Consider the following 20,604-nt stretch of genomic DNA (forward strand, 5'->3'; position numbering starts at 1 on the left):
CTGGAACACCTGGAGGAAACCTATAAAGTCACAGGGAGAACATGTAAACTCCACACAGACAGCACCCAAGGTCAGGATTGAACCCAGATCACTGGCACTGTGAGGCAGCAGCCTTTACCAGCTGCACTGCTGTGCTGCCCTCGTACCACTGTGCCAGCCTCACTATGCGGATGACTTTCTGTTCAGTGAATTAATTTAAAGAATGATATCTACTCATTATTGTTGAGGAATATAGAACTATCTTTTGGGTAAAGTATTAACTGAATTATAAGGAATTTCACAAGTGATTGATACGTTGTACTTTAGATTCAAAGAGTTTAGTTGTCCTATTTTGATTCTGAGATAGATTTTTATAGAAATAAACTGCAAATTCATTATTATCTCAAGCAGTAAGAAAGGAGCGCAGCAACTTCAACAGACCAGAGACCACACACAAATGTGACCTTTGCGACAGAGACTGTCACTCCTGCATTGGTCTCTTCAGCCACAAGCGACGCTGCTGTAGTCGAGGTGTGGAGCAAGCAGCCAACTAGGATGCATCACCCATGGTCAGTCATGACCGAGCGGGCCTAAGAAGAAAGTACAATAATGGCAGGCACAGCGGGAAAATCATTTCCATCCATTTATCTGGATGTGATTCCTTCACTGGTCAGTGCTTTGATGAGCGCCAGCTGATAATCAGCAGTAAGGTCATTAACATCAGACAAAGCATCTTGACTTAACTATGGTGCATATCAATTAGATGTAGACAAATCCCGATGAAGAGACAAATCCGATATATTAATCTATTTTTCTTTTCCAAGTAATATGTATTAATTAGAAGGACAATAAAATCAAACTGCTGTGTATTTTCAGCTTTCACTGTTTATATTTTTATCGGTTTGCATTGTAGAATGCAACTTTGCCAGATCTAATCAACCATTAATCTAGAGAGACATTTAAATTCTGTGATCATATGTGACAATTAACACAGTCATATCCGACCGAATTAAATCAGTTATATAATCATATGGTTGCTAACAAGTATGTTAGCACTTAGGCGATTTTTTAGGCGACTGCCGGTGATTGTCAAAGTCGTAGCAGATCGCCAAAATTTTCTTTTACCTGACGACAATGCCGAGTCAGGTCGAGATTACAGCGTCTTCGGAAACATCGCAAAATTCCCACGCTGTCAATGCTTCTCCGGCGTCCTAATTTCCGCTGAAATCACTGACAAGTCGGTGAGTACTTGAGAATTTTGAAATATAACATCTTGCCCGGGTTACTTGAAAGCCAAGCTTCACGGTAACAAGGCATAAACTGGATTCACTTCCAGTTTACTAATAGCAGTATTAAGAAATTTAATTTTTAAAGTGGTTAAATGGATTTTTGTGCGGAGTGTGGGCATTCTTTGAAAATGTACGGGAGATGCATATCTGGTTTCTGGGTTGCATATCTGGGTTGGGAACCTACTTTAAATGTAATCGCTGATGGCCATAAACATCGCGAAAATTCCCATGCTTACCTGACCGTCAAACTGTCGCCTCCAATCTACCTGCCAAATGTCCTGACGGTAAATAAATTGGTTAAAAACAAGTATTTTATGGTATCTTCAAATGACTTTACTTAATTTAATATTATGTGCTTCTAAATGCATCTAAGAGAACCTAGCAAACCTGGGGACAGCATGCGACAGCACCCGCAATAAGCAACGATACCTAGCGACAAGCCAGCTGTCACTGAGAACTTTTATACCAGTTGGTTTCTCAGTGACGCGCCTTAGATCCACTACGATTCTTTGGAGACTCCTCACGATCATGCCCGCGACACCCCGGTGAACTGTCGGCGACAACCTAGTCGCTGGCAGTCGCCTTAAGTGGGACAGGCCCTTTAATGTGTCTCTTTTGATAGTGGTTTACAAGAGCAGTATGTTCTGTTGTGATATTATAAATATTATATTAATGTTATGTTATGATATGTTAAATGTTTGCATCCTATGTTAGTAGCCTTACTGAGAAAAATAGTTAGCTGTCAGCATGATGCTGAGACTAATGATGCCCCTGATTATTTAAGTGCAAAAGCAAGTTTCAGCACACGGAGAGCAAATGAAAGAGTAAACTGAATTATTCAGAAATTGCAGTTGCACAGCCATTAATGTTACAAAAATGTTACTCATCTTCGGCTTCATTGTTAAAAGATGTATGGAATGGCATGAAATTGTTAGATTTGTACACTATGTACAGTAAAACTTGCTTTGAATTGTTAAATCCTGTATCTACATACTAATATGCTAATTGTTAATTACTAGCAGTCAGGCTCTCTACCATTGAAACTATTACAGTTCTGGGCTCTCATTCCATTCAGCTTGATTGTAAGGGATTTTCAAAACTTTTTAAAATTGTTAATTTATTTGTTGCGTTTATATTTCCTTACTTTTTTGATGCATTTTCCTTTGATTTTAAACTTATTTTCTTCTCTTAAGTTCTATTTCCACACCAAAATTGACATTGAATTTACCCTCTATTCTCCACCTATCTAATTTACACTTCCTTCTTGATAAAAATGCTATTAAATTCATAGCCTTTCAGTCTGATTGCTTAAGGAGATTTCTGTTGCTTGTCGTATTTTCTCAGGTCTGAGATGCTCATTTACTCCTACAACAACATTGCCAGCTCATATGTTCAATAACCTGCTATATAAATAATGTGAAGGCCTAAATGATAAATCTACCTAAGAACAGACACGATTGAATATACTTACATACTATATTATGATCCTACATATGTCAAACACCTAAGACGTATCAAAAGTAATATAATTTTTACATGCACTGGACATTTTAGCAACACGAGATTAAACAAAACATTTTTTTAAATCCAGTGTGAAAAATCATCAGAGCACTAAATGCTAACCCAAGCTCTGCTGAATTACTTCTACCTATTGGCCATATTTTCACATCATTTGGTGCAAGAAATCTACTACTAATTATCTGACACATGTGATCCAATAAAAAAAAGGTGGTTTTATTTTGGTCAACTGACTGGCATTTGGATAATCATCACAATGTAGAAGAATCTCCAAATCGGATACTTACAAGTATATTCCGATAGTTCATATTATCAACTCTCCTTAACCAACATGGCAAGCAGTGCACTGCACCATATAGATTGTGGGTATGTGGCCAGCATATTCAGACCATGGATGGCTCATACACTGCACACCATTGGATATTGGTGATTACCATGCATGTAAGACATAGGGGAAAGCTCAGTTTCCATGCCAATGAAGCTCTTGTGTATTAGCATAATGTCAGGAGAGGGTACTTTTCTGTTACAGGGTCAAACAGCAACCATAATTTACACTTATGCTTAACCTTGTACATTGCTAATATGACTGAGGATCCTTCACAACAGTATTAACAATATTCAATATGGAGTCACATAAGAAAATAATAGAACATACGAACAAAAATGGAGTAATTTATTTCCCTTTTTATTCCATTTTGTTTTCTGCAAATGAAACAGATAAATATTAATGAATGGAGAGAAAAATATTTCTGTTGTTATATGGTCCACCAAGACCTGCTGGATTTAATGGTTGCTAATGATTTTAACTCCCCTTCCAATCCCCATACTATCCTGGGCCTCCTTTGCCAGAGTGAGGCCACATGCAAACTGAAGGAACAGTCCTCATATTCCATTTGGGTATCTTACAACCCAACAGTTGAATCCGCCAATGTTAGATAATGAACCAACAAAAACCCTTACCACCACCTCCTTCCCCTCCCACCTATATCCCTTCCTCTGGTTTCACATTTTGTGCAACTTCTCCACCTATCTCCTTATCTCACAGACATTTGTCTTCTCCCCATCTCTAGCCTTTTCCATCCATCTGCAAATTAAACCCCCCCTCACCAGTATCACTTCTCAGGCTTTGTCCCCGCACCCAACTCTCTTGCCCCTACAACAATCAGTCTGAAAAAGAGCCCCAATCTGAAACACCACCTCTGCATGTTCTCCACAGATGCTGCCTGAGTTACTCCAGCACTTTGTGGTTTTTTCTGGTTTTTACTTTGCCTTAACTTCAAGACCTCATATATGTTTCATATTGATCAACCATGTTTAGGCTTCTGTATTGATTAACTATGATAATGAATGCTATATTGCCAGTCGCCTTACGCCATCACATTGGTCAAGGAGTAGTTGAGTGCCATGACATTTGGAACAGCCAGAGACTGTTGGATAAGAGAGCATAATTCAACACTCAGATGTTAACGAGATTTTCCTGTGTCTGCAAATGATATAAAGCCAGATATGTCTATCTATGGTTTCTGTTATTTTGATTTCTACATGCTGTTTCAATATTGAGATCTATGTATAATCCTGCATGGTACAAAAGTGTTTCAATAGAAATCCACTTGCTGATGGCATAACTGTCAAAGCCTTCACTTTGATGTTTTTTTGACTTGCGCAGCTGTTTTTGTGGATAACTTGGTAAATACACAATGTGGAACTCAAAACCAACGCTGATTATCCTTTTCTTTTGCCTGTAATTATATGAATTTTTCATGTGTTTTATTCTTCAGGAGAGAGAGTGAAATGAGGATTCCTAATGGTTGGCTGTATCATCTGGCTCCTGAAATCATTCAGCAACTCTCTCCATCAACAGATGAAGATAAACTCCCATTCTCCAAGCAATCTGATGTTTTTGCATTTGGGTTAGTTCAATGCATACACTCCTTAGATGTGGAATGTGGTGCCCCATTTGAAAAATTAATAAATTATACAAAACATTACATAGAGACGCAAGAGTAGATAATGAATATGTAACCCAAGTATAAATCTAGCCAGTAGATCAGATGCTGAATGGAGAAACACTAGGATTCTTATCTCCTTTGATTATAATTTTCTACTCTGGATAGGAAAAACAAAAGTAAAAAATGTTTAAAGCACTTAGAAGGTCAAGTAACATCTTAGCAATTGAGAAAAGAAAAGTTAGCATTTCAGGTTGAAGATGTTTTGTCAAATGTATCCATACTGAATTCCTTCCAATCATTGACTGTTTCTTCCGATCACTTCTTCAGCTGAAGTATTAATTTCCTTTCTCTTTCTGTAGATGCTGCCTGGCCTGCTGAATGTTAACAGTCATTTTAGTTTCTATTTCAGATTTACAACATCTGTAGATTTTTGATTTTTTTTTCTGAGAAGGCGAGTATCCGTGTTATATTCCAGATATCTTCCAGGATTTTTGTTGCCGTTGTTTGTGAGTCTTTGTGAATCATAATAGGTATTTTATCCCACAGACGTTACGTATAAATACAACCATCTGTTCATTTAGCAGTATTGCTCCATCGCTGCCACAGTATCACAACAACAAATGCACGTGTTCCTGCTCTTCAGCAACCCATAGAATTTCCCTTGCATTGCATATTTAATGTTGGTATAAAAGGAAGTGAAGTGCAAACAAAACCCAGCGTGGTAATGCAGACTGACATTATTTTATGACAGATTAGTTTTTAAGCAATTAGATGGGAGGAGAAATAATGTTGGTGAAATGAATGTGCAATAAACACATTATCATGAAATGCATTTTATCTTTGGTAATAGGTGTGAATTTTATGGAAATATCTTCCCCTCCCTGCACCATTCTGCACTACACTGTCCCAAATGATAACTGCCATTTGAAAAAAATGTACAGCATACGGAAAGAATTAGTTGTGGTAATGGAATAATGACTGCACGTGGCTCTGGATATGACTACTGTGGACGTGTGTGTAAAATCAATGTTATCTCCCTGAATATAAATGCACAAATAAATATTATGGTTCTATGCAACTTCTTCCAAAAGCATACACTTCATAATTACTGGCTGAAAGGTGAAAATGGTGTTTGTCCTCGAAGGAAGCAGAGGATGATGTTGGAAGATTGTTTGTTGGGCTGGAGGTCTTTGACTAGTGGTGTACCTTCGGGTTCGGTGCAGGGACCATTCCTGTTTGTCATCTATATCAATGATTTAAATGAGAATGTAAATGGCATGAATAAGCTTGTAGATAACACTAAAATAGGTGGTATTGTAGATTGCGAAGATGGTTGTCAAAACTTGATCAGTTAGGCAGGTGGGCTGAGGAATGATTGATGGAGTTTAATACAGAGAAGTGTGAGGTGTTGCATTTTGGGAAGTCTAACCAGGGCAGGACCTACACAGTGAATGGCAGAACTCTGGAGAGTGTTGCAGAGCAGAGGGATCTATGAGTGCAGATGCAGAGTTCCTTGAAAGTGGCATCACAGGTAGATAGGGTGGTAAAGAAGGTTTTCAGCCTTCATCAGACAGAGTACTATGGAAGTTGGGAGGTCAAGTTACAGTTGTACAGGGCATTGGTGAGGCCACATTTAGAGTACTCTGTTCAGTTGTGGTCACCCTGTTATAGGAAAGATATTGTTAAGCTGGAAAGGGTGCAGAGATCATTTGCAAGGATGTGGCCAGCACTCGAGGGTCTGAGCTATAGGGATAGGTGATCAGGACAGGACTCTATTCCTTGGAGTGCAGGAGGATGACGTGTGATCTTGTGGAGGTGTATAAAATCATGAGGGTTAGACAGGGTAAATGCACAGAGTCTTTTACCCAGAGCAGGGGAATCAAGAACCAGAGGATATAGATGTAAGGTGAGGGGGGAAAGATTTAATAGGAACCTGAGGTGCAACCTTTTTATATAAATGTTGGTAGGTATATGGAATAAATTGCCAGAGGAGGTAGTTGAGCCAGATACTATTACAATGTTTAAAAATATCTTTGGACAGGTACATGGATAGGATAGGTTTGGAGGCATATGGACCAAATATGGGGACAGGTGTGACGAGTGTAGATGGGGCAATGGTGTGGGCAAGTTAGACCGAAGAGCCTGTTTCCACGCTGTATGACTAAGAATCTCTTTCACTCTTTAAAATAAAATCTTCTACATTTAATAATATACAAAGATCTATTGATGAACATATCAACATAATTGATTTTGATTGTACTGACTCATGCCTTTACAATGATTTTCTTTTACTAATGTGGTTATACTTTGACTCTTGGTTTAAATCAGGTTTTATCAAACCAAAACCACTTTAGCAAAATTAAGATGTGCATGGCTAGATATTAAAAATTAATAAATAGTCACCAGAACTGGCACAGTAAAAATGAATGTGCAAGATACATCTTCTGGATGCACTGGGACGCATCCTCAGTGATGTGGCCTGGGGTCATCGGATGTTTCAGGTCTCACAACATCAGACACCCTTGCCCAGGCGACCCAGCCGGGGTTGATCAGGCCCCGACTTGCATCCCAGCAGCAACTGCCCACGGATCAGCCCTCTTAATCCAAAGCCATCTAGTGGCTTTCTCTGCAGCTTTGCTTGCGGATTGAATGGCCTTCTTCGTTGCCAGCCCCGTAATGCCCAATTGGTTGAGGACTTTGCAGAGTGAGTGTCCTGCAAAGCCTCTACTACCCACCTTTATGGGTCCATAGCATGTCTTCCAGCCTCTGTCCCGGCACATCTCCACCAGCTCCTGGTACTTTGTACTTTCATAGCGTGTCTTCCAGCCTCCATCCCGGCACATCTCCACCAGTTCCTGGTACTTTGCGCGTTTCCTCTCATTTGCTTCTTCTATATACTCTTCCCAGGGCACTGTCAGCTCCAGAATGATCAGCTGCTTTGTCACTTCGGAGGTGATGATCATGTCTGGCCAGAGTGATGTTGCTGTGATGTGCTGCGGAAATTTCAGCTGTTTGCCCAGATGGATGTGCAGCTGCCAGTCAGTGGCCGTGTAGAGGAGGCCCGCCCTTGGTTTTGGTTTTAGTCGAGGCTTCTCTCCAGCTTTGACAAAAGTGATTGATAATATATCAAATGATATTTGATAAATGATAATATAATCAAAATAAATGTTCTTATTTTTCATTTAAATTTTGACATGTGAAAACAACAAAATATATTTTGTTGAGATATTTTCAGTCTGCATTACACAGTGAGAGAATTTTTATATGCTGCCACTGACTTAGTACACTATTTTTTTATTTAGTCTGTTTATATTGCTGCAATATATGACAAAGTTTCAAGCAGAAATGTCACTGCTTCAATGCCTGCAGTATGAATGTGTGAAGTACAACCATGACATTCGTATGAAATGTTTTTGTGCACAGTTTACAATTTATAGATGTGCAATTGTATATATTGTTTGAAAGAACAATATGTTGAACTTACTATTCTAAATGTTATGACAGAACTGTATGGTACGAGTTGCATGCACGTGAGTGGCCTTTCAAGAATCAGCCCACAGACGCGATAATATGGCAAGCTGGGCGAGGAATGAAGCCTAATTTAAGTCAAATTGGTGTCGGCAAGGAGATTGTGGTATGTAGAATGTACACATCTACTGCTTATCTAAACTTATTGAATAATCTTAATCAATGTTACAACATTTTGATAATTTACTCATATTTGTGTGAGGCTCCTGTATAATCTGACACATTGGTTATTATGCTATGGTGTGGGCTTCTTCACATGCAGAATTTCTATTCATTTTTGATTTGGTGAGCATTTGAAACCCATTTATTGTAATATTCATTTAGCCACAGTGCATCTGTTTCCATTTGATTTCAGGATATCTTGCTTTTCTGCTGGGCCTATGAGCAGGAGGAGCGTCCTAGTTTCTCGAAGATCATGGAGCTGCTTGAGAAATTACCCAAGAGAAACCGCCGGCTCTCACATCCCGGACATTTCTGGAAGTCAGCTGAGTATGTTTCCCTTAGCTCCAACGTGTGAACGTCCAGGCGCACATTGTCGGATTCTGGATCCAGCCTTGCATTTCATGCATTACGTTCAGTTAACCATTTGCTTTATAGTGTTTCTAGCAGTTGATGGACAATTAACCATCCCAGGATTCACAACATTGAGAATCATAAAGTGAAACTCAAAAAGAGTGTTGTCCACCTCAGTGTTAACTGAATAAAATGTAGCAGGCACTACATTTCACATCTTTTGGTTGCCACTGCTCCAATTGTCAGAAAGAATGCACAGCATGGAAATGTTGCTTGATTTGGTTACTCAGATTTGTTTAAATTTGAATTTTCACAGAGGCATGTACATGATGCACTCTTGGAGAAAAGGCGACTGAGTACAAAGATTTATGTGAATAAAATGAGTGACGTGTTTGCCAAAAATATAGACTTGCATGAACCTGTGACTCTTTTGCCTCCATGAGGAAAGTTCCAATTGTTCAAAAGGTTTCTCAGATGAATGGAACATAATTAGGAAAAGTGGCCCAGTTCATTTTCTGGGGAAATCGTAAAAGACCACATTACTAGGACATCATGCAATTTTGACATTGAGAAAGCAAAGGGAGATCCGTAAGGATTAATGTCCTTTACTGCTTCATGGTAACTGGATTAGACAGTACCTTTGAGAGGCGAAGGATAAAGTGTAATCTTATCAGGTTGATGGTATATGCATTGTTAGTCCTTGAAAAAGGTTAGAAACAGCACATAGTGCTCCTTAGTTGATCAGTCATGGTATGTATATCAAATCTTACCTACATGGGTTTAGAAGCAAAGCAGAAGCAAATTGCCACTGAGAGTCTTGATCACGAACCCACAAATGAGGCAAGCGGGTTGAGCTTTATGGACTTTTCTCATTCTTACCCTCTTAATGAGCTTATGTTCTTATCAGTAGTTGTGGTGTCCATTCTGACTGATTGCCTGTGTTGAGCTTTTATTTTGCCAATCTATGAAAGAGGAGCTGAAAGTCAGTAATCTCTTTCTCTACATTCTTCGATTGCCTCATTGACTACACGTGCAATGCATCATCTCCTGCTGCCCCCCTAACCTCCCCAGCTTCCTCAATCCTGCACGCTCTCACTGATTGTGCTAATTGCTGTCATGGAATAAGCAATGCTTTAGGTTAGTTTATTTTAAACACATGAACAACAAAGTACATCACCTTCTCATTAAACTTTGTTGATACACCCATGAATCTCTGCTATTGATGCCGTTGTATCTTTGATAACTTATTCACATTCTTGGGCTGAGCATCACAAGTGTTTCTTTACTTTTGAGGCAGGTCTACTAGTTTAATTTTTATCCTGGCATTTGGATATAGTTTTTCAGGGATCCCATTTTTTTTATTTTCCAAATTGAAATTTAACTCTGAAATTAAATGATGCCGGTAGTGTGAAGCGTAGTGGAGCTCGCTATAGTTCCGTCAATACGTAGTATTTTGCTAGTGTTATTATTTATCGCTCAGGTTGTATTAATTATTTTCTCAAGTTGACCATGAATGCATATAACCGTAGCAATTTATGTCGATAAAGAAGTTACATTTATTTAGCACCTTGCCACAACATTAGGTCACCCCAATGTGCAACAGAATCAACGCTTACTTTTTAAATAGAATTACAATTGTCATGTAGTCAAATATGGCACAGGGGAAGTTCCAAAGGAAATTTCAGTGCCAATTAAGGAAAAGATGTTGCCTGGGATACTGCAGACATCCTGTTTGAACATTGCCATGTGCACCTTTTATCCCGATGAATCTTTGTTGAAGACAGCTGGCAATGAAGCAAAAGGGATAGTTAAATGTTTAGGAACAATAGAGTTATAGGTTTGAGGAGGTTGCAGAGTCTATGAGGGCCTTGAAGATTAAACCTTTAAGATCAAAAATTTAGTTTAGCAAGCACAGGTCTGCTGATTAGGATTTCGATGAGCAAAATTTAATAGAGAACAAAAGAGGGAAGCCTGGCAAGGAGTGCATTGAAGTAGTCAAGTCTGCTGGTAAGTCAAGTGTCAGAGCGATTTTAGTAATAGGTGAACTGAGAAAGCGAGTTGACACGGGAGTTGAAGGTGATTTGTGATGGAGAAGATATGTGGTCAGACGGATCAAATGGATGATCACAGACCTGAACTGGTGATGTAATTGTAAACAGGATGGAATCAGTAGCAAAGGAAAACTGTTATTTCTAACTGCCGGCGTGACATCAACCATCTCAACTTTTACACTCCCCTCACCCACTCTAACCTCACCCTCTGTGAACGTAGAGCCCTCCGCTCACTCTGCAGCAACCCTGACATTATAATCAAACCCGCCAACAAGGGAGATGCCGTGGTAGTCTGGCACGCTGACCCCTAGCGGGCTGCCCGGCGACAGGCCAGGAGACAACTCTCAGACACCTCCTCCTACTTATCCTTGGTCCATGATCCCACAGATGAGCACCAGGCCTTAATCTCAAACACCATTACTGTTTTTATCACTTCCGGCTGTCTGCCCTCCACGGCCTCCAACCTTATCTTTCCCAGCCCCACAAAGCTTGTTTTTACCTTCTCCCCAAAATCCACAAACATACCTGCCCTGGCAGACCCATTGTTTCTGCCTGTTCCTGTCCCACGGAAATGATTTCCACGTACCTCAACTCCATCCTATCCCCCCTGGTCTAATCTCTCCCGACCTATATCCGAGATACCTCACATGCCCTTCGTCTCTTTAATGACTTCCACTTTCCCAGCCCCCACTCCCTCATCTTTACTGTGGACGTGCAGTCACTCTACACCTCCACCCCCACCTGGAAGGCCTTAAAGCCCTCCGTTTCTTCCTCGACCGCAGAGCCATCCAATTTCCCTCCACTAACACTCTGCCATGCCAGCGGAGCTGGTCCTCACCCTCAACAACTTCTTCTTTGACTCCTCCTACTACCTCCAAATCCAAGGCGTAGCTATGGGCACCCGCATGGGCCCCAGCAATGCCTGCCTCTTTGTAGAGTATGTTGAACAATCCCTGTTCCAGGCGTGCACTGGCCTTATCCCCGAACTCTATCCCCATTACATTGATGACTGCATCAGTGCTACCTCCTGCACCCATGCAGAACTCATGGACTTCATCTTCACCACCAATTTTCAACCTGCACTCAAATTTATTTGGACCATCTCAGACACCTCCCTCCCCTTTCTTGATCTCAGTCTCCATCACAGGAAATAGACTATTGACTAACGTCTATTACAAACCCTGACTCCCACAATTATCTCGACTACACTTTTTCCCACACTGCTTCCTGCAAAGACACTATCCCCTACTCCCAATTCCTCTGCCTACTCCGCACCTGCGCCCAAGATGAGGTGTTCCATACTAGGACGTCCAAGATGACCTCATTCTTTAGGGAATGGGCGTTCCCCTCTCCCATAATAGATGAGGCCCTCACTCGTGTCTCCTCAGTACCCTGCAGCTCCGCCCTTGCTCCCCCTCCCCCTAGTCGCATCAGAGACAGAGTCCCCCTAGTCCTTTCCTTCCACCCCATCAGCCGTCGCATACAACACATAATCCGAAATTTCCGCCACCTCCAACGGTATCCCACCACTAGCCACATTTTCCCATCTCCACCCCTTTCCACCTTCTGCAGTGACCGTTCCCTCCGCAACTCCCTGGTTAACTCATCTCTTCCCATCCAAAGCACCCCCTCCCCAGGTACCTTCCCCTGCAACCGCAGAAGATGCAACACCTGTCCCTATACCTCCTCCCTCAACTCTGTCCAGGGACCCCGACAGTCCTTTCAGGTTAGGCAGAGGTTCACTTGCACCTCCTCCAACCTCATCTACTGTATCCGTTGTTCAAGATGTGGACTCTTATACATCGGTGAGACCAAACGCAGACTGGGCGATCGCTTCGCGGAACACCTTCGCTCAGCCCACGTGAACCAACCTGATCTCCCGGTTGCCGGACACTTTAATTTTCCTTCTCATTCCTACACAGACCTTTCTGTCCTCGGTCTCCTCCATTGTCAGAATGAGGCTAAACGCAAATTGGAGGAACAGCATCTCATATTTCGCTTGGGCAGCTTACAGCCCAGTGGTATGAATATTGATTTATCTCACTTCAGGTAGCCCTGGCATTCCTTCTCTCTCTATCCTTCCCCCACCCAATTCACTCTAGCTTCCCATTTTCACCCTACAAACAGCTTACATTTACAGCCTGTTTCCTTTATCATAGTTAGTTTTTTTGCATATCTTTCATTCATTGTTCTTTATCTCTCCACATCACCATCTATATCTCTTATTTCCCTTGTACCTAACCAGTCTGAAGAAGGGTCTTGACCTGAAACGTCACCCATTCCTCCTTTCCAGAGATGCTGCCTGTCCCACTGAGTTACTCCAGCTTTTTGTGCCTATCTTTGGTTTAAACCAGCATCTGCAGTTCCTTCTTGCACAGAATAACTGTTTGAGTTGGGGGACTCAAGACAGTGGGCATGATCACCCCATTCATGTTTCCAGATCTTTCCCACTATCCCAGTGCAGCTGGCATCCATGAATATTCCACATATCCTACATGTTACTAATCCATCTTGAAAAACAAACTAACCTGATGTATCCATGGAAACCTGCAGATTTAATTACCCAGTTGATATTGTCTCTCACGCCTAATTTAGTGCTTCTTAGTTAACTGCTGTTGATTCATCCGAGCTTGCTTTATCTGTACCCTGTGGAGTACAAATGCCACTTACTTTCAAAATGAATATTATAAAATAATTACGGAAATCAACAGAATCTCAATATTTGATTTTATTACTGACTTTCTATGCATATTATTTAGGGAGAATGTGTTCCCAAAGCACTGAAAAGTGGATGTAGTATATTTCTGAATATGTTTTGTATCTCTTCCCTTTTCATTGCTAGTGGAAGGCTACATTGAAAAAATATCAACATAGCACAGAATGAGCTGAATCTCTGTGTACATACATGCAGCATCAGTATAATTACAATCCTTTTTTTCACAAAATGCTGGAGTAACTCAGCAGGTCAGGCAACATCTCAGGAGAGAAGGAATAGGTCAGTCTGAAGAAGGGTCTCGACCCGAAACATCACCCATTCCTTCTCTCCTGAGATGCTGCCTGACCTGCTGAGTTACTCCAGCATTTTGTGAAATAAATACCTTTGATTTGTACCAGCATCTGCAGTTATTTTCTTACACTAATTACAATCCTTGATCTGAAGAAGGATCTTGATCCGAAACGTAACCCATTCATTCTATCCAGAGATGCTGCCTGTCCTGCTGAGTTGCTCTAGCATTTTGTGTCTATCCTTGATCATTCGAGCTGTGTAAGCATTTTAATCGGTATTAAATATCACTCAATGAATCCGATTCTTTCTTTGGACGTTATTTAATATAAGACAAAGTTTTATTTCACAAGCCATTATGAAGTAAAACCTGGACTCTAACGTTAAATGACAAATTGCTAAGAATACCGAACACAGGCTAAATTGCACTTCAACCACAATTAATAATGATTCTGATTTTCCTTTGTCAGTATCCTATTACTTTAAGGGTGAAGAAGGTGGTATGCATTTTCCTGCAACTCCACTTATTTTCTTAGTCTGCAGTGAAATATATGTGAAATGTTAAAAGTGTCCTGTGAGCTATAAGAGCCTTACAACTTAGATAGCTTGGTGTTTAGTGGTTCACTGTGCTGTAGAAATGTTCAGGGAAGATTTTGTAACATCGGAAAATCAGGAAACGTTATAAAATGTAAGCTATTTGCTGATTCTTTAAATTAAAAAAATATCTAATGTTAAAACAAAGTAGGAACTTACAATCTGCCACGAAAAAACCAAAGGTCAAAGGTTCTTGTGTTGGTGTTTGATTCCCCGCCTTCACGACTACAATAATGATAACAACTATATATGATGAAATGTTTATCCTGCTTTACAAGCACTAGGTGGCATGGCTCTCATTACAATATTGATCCAATTTATCGTCAATCAATAGAATTATAATTAGAATTAATTGAATTATTTGCAGTGAAATTCATTGATCACTCCAAATGCAAAGCAGTGTGTGGAGACACCTTACTGATATCACCTTATTGATTCCAATAACGCTGCATTATGACTTCCTGACTCTTGCGCTCAATGCCCTCATCTATACAACTTCTTTATCACTCTACCTATGCCACCAAGTTATGGACAGACCCCATCACCCCTCTGTTCATCAATGCTGTTGAGGGTTATGTCATTAATTGTATATTGTCCCCTCACATTTGACCTCTCAAAATGCAACATCTCATACTTGCTCGGATTAAATTTCATCTGCCATTTATCTGCCTATTTCGGTGGCTGATCTACACACAGCTGTAACAGCGTTCCACACAGTCTGTGACCTCATCAATCTTGTTGTCGTCTGCAAACTTACTATCCAATCCGTCTACTTTTACAGAGAAGTCATTTATATTCATCACAAACAGCAGAGATCCCAGCAGAAATCATCACGGAACTCCACTGGTTACAGATCTCCTGTTTGAATATTGTCCTTCCACCTCAACCCTCTGTTGTGTATCAGTACAGAGAATTGTGAGGTGTTGCATTTGGGGAAGTCTAACATGGGCCGGACCTACACAGTGAGTGGTAGAGCTCTTGGGAGTGTTGTAGAGCAGAGCGATCTAGGAGTACAGGTACATGGTTCCTTGAAGGTGGAGTTGCAGGTAAATGGGGTGGTCAAAAAGGCTTTTGGAACATTGGACTTCATCAGTCAGAGTATTGAGTATCGAAGTTGGGAGGTCATGTTGCAGTTGTACAAGACGTTTTTGAGGCCACTTTAGTGTATTGTGTTCAGTTCTGGGCACCATGTCATAGGAAAGATGGTGTCAAGCTGGAAAGGGTACAGAGAAGATTTACGAGGATGTTGCCAAGACCAGAGGGTCTGAGCCATAGGGAGAGGTTGAGTAGGCTGGGACTCTATTCCTTGGAGCGCAGGAGGATGAGGGGTGATCTTATAGAGGTGTACAAAATCATGAGAGGATAGATCAGGTAGATGCACAAGGTGTCTCTTGCCCAGAGTAGGTGAATCGAGGACCAGAAGGCATAGGGGTAAGGTGAAGAGGAAAAGGTTTAATAGGAATCTGAGGGGTACCTTTTTCACACAAAGGGTGGTGGGTGTATGGAACGACCTGCCAGAGGAGGTAGTTGAGGCAGGGACTATCCCAACGTGTAAGAAACAGTTAGACAGGTACATGGATAGGACATTTTGGAGGGATATGGACCAAACGCGAGACTAGTGTAGCTGGTACATGTTGCCCAGTGTGGGCAAGTTGGGCGGAAGGGCCTGTTTCCATGCTGTATCACTCTATGACACTATAAGCCAGTTCTGAATACATATGACCAAGTCATTGTTTATCCTGTGCATCTTAATCTTTTGGATCAGCCTATCATGGAGGAATTTATCAAATATCTTACTAAAATCCATGTAAATAACCACTGCTCTTCCCACATCGATCACCTTTGTTACCTTTGTCACCTTTGTCAAAAAATTATCAAGTTAGCAAGATACGACCTGTTGTGTACAAAGCTATGTTGACTGTCCCGAATTAACCCAATCTCTTCCACAGGGAGTAAATCCTATCCTGCAGATTCCTCTCCATTAGCTTCCTTACCACTGACCACATTGGCTTCTCTCCAGTTCTCTAGGACCTAGCCTATGGCTGCAGAAGACTCAAAGATCTTCGTCAAGGCTCCCACAATCTCCTCTCTGGCCCTCTCAATAACCTGGGATAAATCCCATGAAATCCTGGGGATTTTTCAACCTTAATGCTATTCAAAATTTCCAAAACCACCTCCTCCTTAATCTCAAACTGTCCTTGCCTATCAGTATTCTGCACACTGATCTCAGAATCCTCTTAGAAATTCTTCTTAGTGAAAACAGCTGCAAATAACTAGTTTAGTACCTCACCTACACCCCCAGACTCCAGCCACTAATTCCCTCCTTTATCCTTGAGTGGTCCTACCTTCGCCCTGGTTACTCTCTTGTTTTAATGCAAGTATAAAACGTTGTGGGATTTTCTTTAATTCAACTCGCCAAAGCCCTTTTGACTCTTCTCATTGCCACTTGAGTTCTTTGCTCAAATTACTCTGTTTAGTTTAGTTTAATTTAGTTTAGTTTAGAGATACAGCACGTAAACAGGCCCTTTAGTCCACCAAGTCCACGCCGACCAGTGACCCCCACACATAATGCTATCTACACACACTGGGGACAATTTACAATTATACCAAGCCAATTAACCTACAAACCTAAATGTCTTTGGAGTGTGGGAGGACTTTCCCAATAACAACAGCATTAATAACCTTTTACGACTCAAGCAACTAACATGCATCAACCCCATACCCAATGTTCAATAATTCATCTGTTAAATGGACAGTATTTGAAAGACATAGGGACACAATTATACAATGAGCCTTTATGAATGGTTGAAACTACTCTAATGAGGCAAAGAGTTGACTATACTTTTTTAATTAAGAAAAGTAGTCCATAATATGCAAAGAAGTAAAGGTACCAATTATATAGTTCATTTCAATCCTTTTCAAGACATATCAGAGCTTTATATCTGAAGAAGGGTCCTTCTCTCCAGAGATGCTGCCTGACCTGCTGTGTTACTCCAGCATTTTGTGCCTACCTTTGATTTAAACCAGCATCTGCAGTTTTTTTTTCTTGCAGAGCTTTATATTCAGTGGAGTGCGATAACTGTAAATTTATAGGGCACCCAGCAGGTTCTCACAAGCTGCAATGTGATAATGACTCAATGGATTATTTTAGTATTGTCCAGGTCATTTTCTGTAACTCCACTGTCCCTCTTCCAAGTACTGCTGTGGAATTTCTACCTCCACCTAAGAGACCAGATGGAGACTGATTTTCATGTTTCATCTGATAGAGATGCCTCTCTTGATAATGGCGTTATCCCCAGCAATACACTGAGATATGTCACCCAAGATTAAATCCCTCAAATGGGATTTAAATGTGTAACATTCTGCCACAAATGGCAGAGCTGGCACAGAAGATACTATATGTATCGATTTATCGCTGACAAAAATATTAAAACAGACAGTGCTGATGATGCACATCAGATCCACCAGCACCAATAAAGAAAGAACATAGGCTACCTATCGGTCAGACCTGTGGAGTGAGTTCTAAATGACAGTCACTGAACAACAGGTAACAGAAAACCAAGAAAGTTGTAACTATTGTTAAAGGCAATAAAAAATAAACATGCAACCTCTTTGCTTAACCTATTTGTTTCTCTCAATAATATACAGAATCAGATTAATCTCCCATTTACAGTTCAAATGACACCTGAAAATATTTTTTTTGTATATCCTTTTCCTTGCATGGACCTGCATGCATTTTCAGCATTTCCGTTTACATTTCAAATTTACAGAACTTGTAGTTTTGTTTATTATCTCCACTCAGAAAGTAAACTCTGCCCCAATAACAGGAGGAAAATCAGATGAAGCAGTGTGGCCTGAGGAATAGCTCAGTAATAAGCTGCATAAAGTATCTGTCACGAAACAGCACAGGGAATAGATGCACATGAAGAAATATTGTAATTGAATGTGTTTATGAAAAGCAATCCTCTCATAGAAAATTATAATGGAGAATGTAGTAACGAATGATTTAGCATTAAAAATAGCTGGGGTAATATAAATTATATTTTGAATTACATACTGCTAGTCAAACAATGGTAATGCCTCAGTTCATATCCACAGTATATTTGGATGTAATAGTTAATGGATAGCTGCCAGCTGTCTCAACAATGTATTATTTACCCCTTTAATGAAGGGAGATAATTTAAACCTCCCATTGAATAGAAACATAGAAAATAAGTGCAGGAGGAGGCCATTTGGCCCTTTGAGCCAATACCGCCATTCATTGTGATCATGGCTGATCATCCACAATCAGTAACCCGTGCCTGCCTTCTCCCATATCCCTTGATTCCGCTAGCCCTCAGAGCTCTATCTAACTCTCTTTTAAATTCATCCAGTGAATTGGCTTCTACTGCCTTCTGTGGCAGAGAATTCCACAAATTCACAACTCTCTGGGTGAAAACGTTTTTTCTCATATCAGTTTAAAATGGCCTCCCCTTTATTCTTAGACTGTGGCCCCTGGTTCTGGACTCCCCCAACATTGGGAACTTTTATTCGTGCATCTAGCTTGTCCAGTCCTTTTATAATTTTATACGTTTCTATAAGATCCCCTCTCATCCTTCTAAATTCCAGTGAATACAAGCCCAGTCTTTCCAATCTTACCTCATATGACAGTCCCACCATCCCAGGAATTAACCTCGTGAATCTACACTGCACTGCCTCAATAGCAATTGAGGTCCTTCCTCAAATTAGGAGACCAAAACTGCACACAATACTCCAGATGTGGTCTCACCAGGCCCCTGTACTCCACTCACCACTGCCTGCCATTCTGACAGGGACCCGTTTACTCCTACTCTTTGTTTCCTTTCTGCCAACCAAATCTCTATCCATGTCAATACCCTGCCCCCAATACCATGTACTCTAATTTTGCCCACTAATCTCCTATATGGGACCTTATCAAAGGCTTTCTGAAAGTCCAGATACACTACATCCACTAGCTCTCCTTCATTCATTTTACTAGTCACATCCTCAAAAAAATCCAGAAGATTAGTCAAGCAGGATTTCCCCTTCATAAATCCACTCTGACTTGGACCAATCCTTTTACTGCTATCCAAATGCGCCATTATTACTTCTTTAATAATTGACTCCAGCATCTTCCCCACCATCGATGTAAGTCTAACTGGTCTATAATTTCCTGTTTTCTCTCTCGTTCCTTTCTTGAAAAGTGGGATAACATTAGCTACCCTCCAATCCACAGGAACTGATCCTGAATCTATAGAACATTGGAAAATGATCACCAATGCGTCCACGATTTCTAGAGCCACCACCTTGAGTACCCTGGGATGCAGACCATCAGGCCCTGGAGATTTATCAGCCTTCAGTCCCATCAGTCTACCCAATACTATTTCTCGCCTAATGCAAATTTCTTTCAGTTCCCCAGTCTCCCTAGATCCTCTGTCCTCTAGTATATCTGGGAGATTGTTTGTGTCTTCCTTAGTGAAGAGCGAACCAAAGTACCTGTTCAACTCTTCTGCCGTTTCCTTGTTACCCATAATAATTTCACCTGTTTCTGCCTTCAAGGGACCCACATTTGTCTTTACTAATCTTTTTCTCTTCACATACCAAAGGAAGCTTTTACTATCCTTCTTTATATTTTTGGCCAGCTTACCCTCGTACTTCATCTTTTCACCCCGTATTGCCCTTTTTGTTACCTTCTGCTGTCCTTTGCTGCCCAATGTTGGGGGAGTCCAGAACCAGGGGCTACAGTTTAAGAATAATGGGTAGGCCATTTAGAACGGAGATGAGGAAAAATGTTTTCAGTCAGAGAGTTGTAAATCTGTGGAATTCTCTGCCTCAGAAGGCAGTGGAGGCCTCTGAATGCATTCAAGAGAGAGCTAGATGGAGCTCTTAAGGATAGCAGAGTCAGGGGGTATTGGGAGAAGGCAGGAACGGGGTACTGATTGAGAATGATCAGCCATGATCACATTGAATGGTGGTGCTGGCTTGAAGGGCCGAATGGCCTACTCCTGCACCTATTGTCTATTGAAAGTTCCCAATCCTCTGGCTTCCCATTACTCTTTGCCACATTATACACCTTTTAGTTTTATTCCATCCCTAACTTCCCTTATCAACCACGGTTGCCTCTTACTCCCCTTAGAATCTTTCTTCCTCTTTGGATTGAAATGTTCCTGCATCTTGTGGAT

The 20,604-nt window shown here is 40.9% G+C and overlaps 1 protein-coding gene across 1 annotated transcript in view; it reads left to right on the plus strand.

Moving 5' to 3' along the window:
- ksr2 (kinase suppressor of ras 2) overlaps nt 1-20,604 on the plus strand; it is a 365,578-nt gene that overhangs the window by 330,052 nt on the left and 14,922 nt on the right. Inside the window, exons 18-20 of the mRNA XM_078421757.1 lie at nt 4,565-4,696; nt 8,240-8,369; nt 8,619-8,752. Of these exons, the coding sequence (XP_078277883.1) occupies nt 4,565-4,696; nt 8,240-8,369; nt 8,619-8,752 (396 nt within the window). The remainder of the gene's footprint in view (nt 1-4,564; nt 4,697-8,239; nt 8,370-8,618; nt 8,753-20,604) is intronic.

Source organism: Rhinoraja longicauda, chromosome 25 (assembly GCF_053455715.1).
Source record: "Rhinoraja longicauda isolate Sanriku21f chromosome 25, sRhiLon1.1, whole genome shotgun sequence".
Classification (NCBI taxonomy): Eukaryota; Metazoa; Chordata; class Chondrichthyes; order Rajiformes; family Arhynchobatidae; genus Rhinoraja; species Rhinoraja longicauda.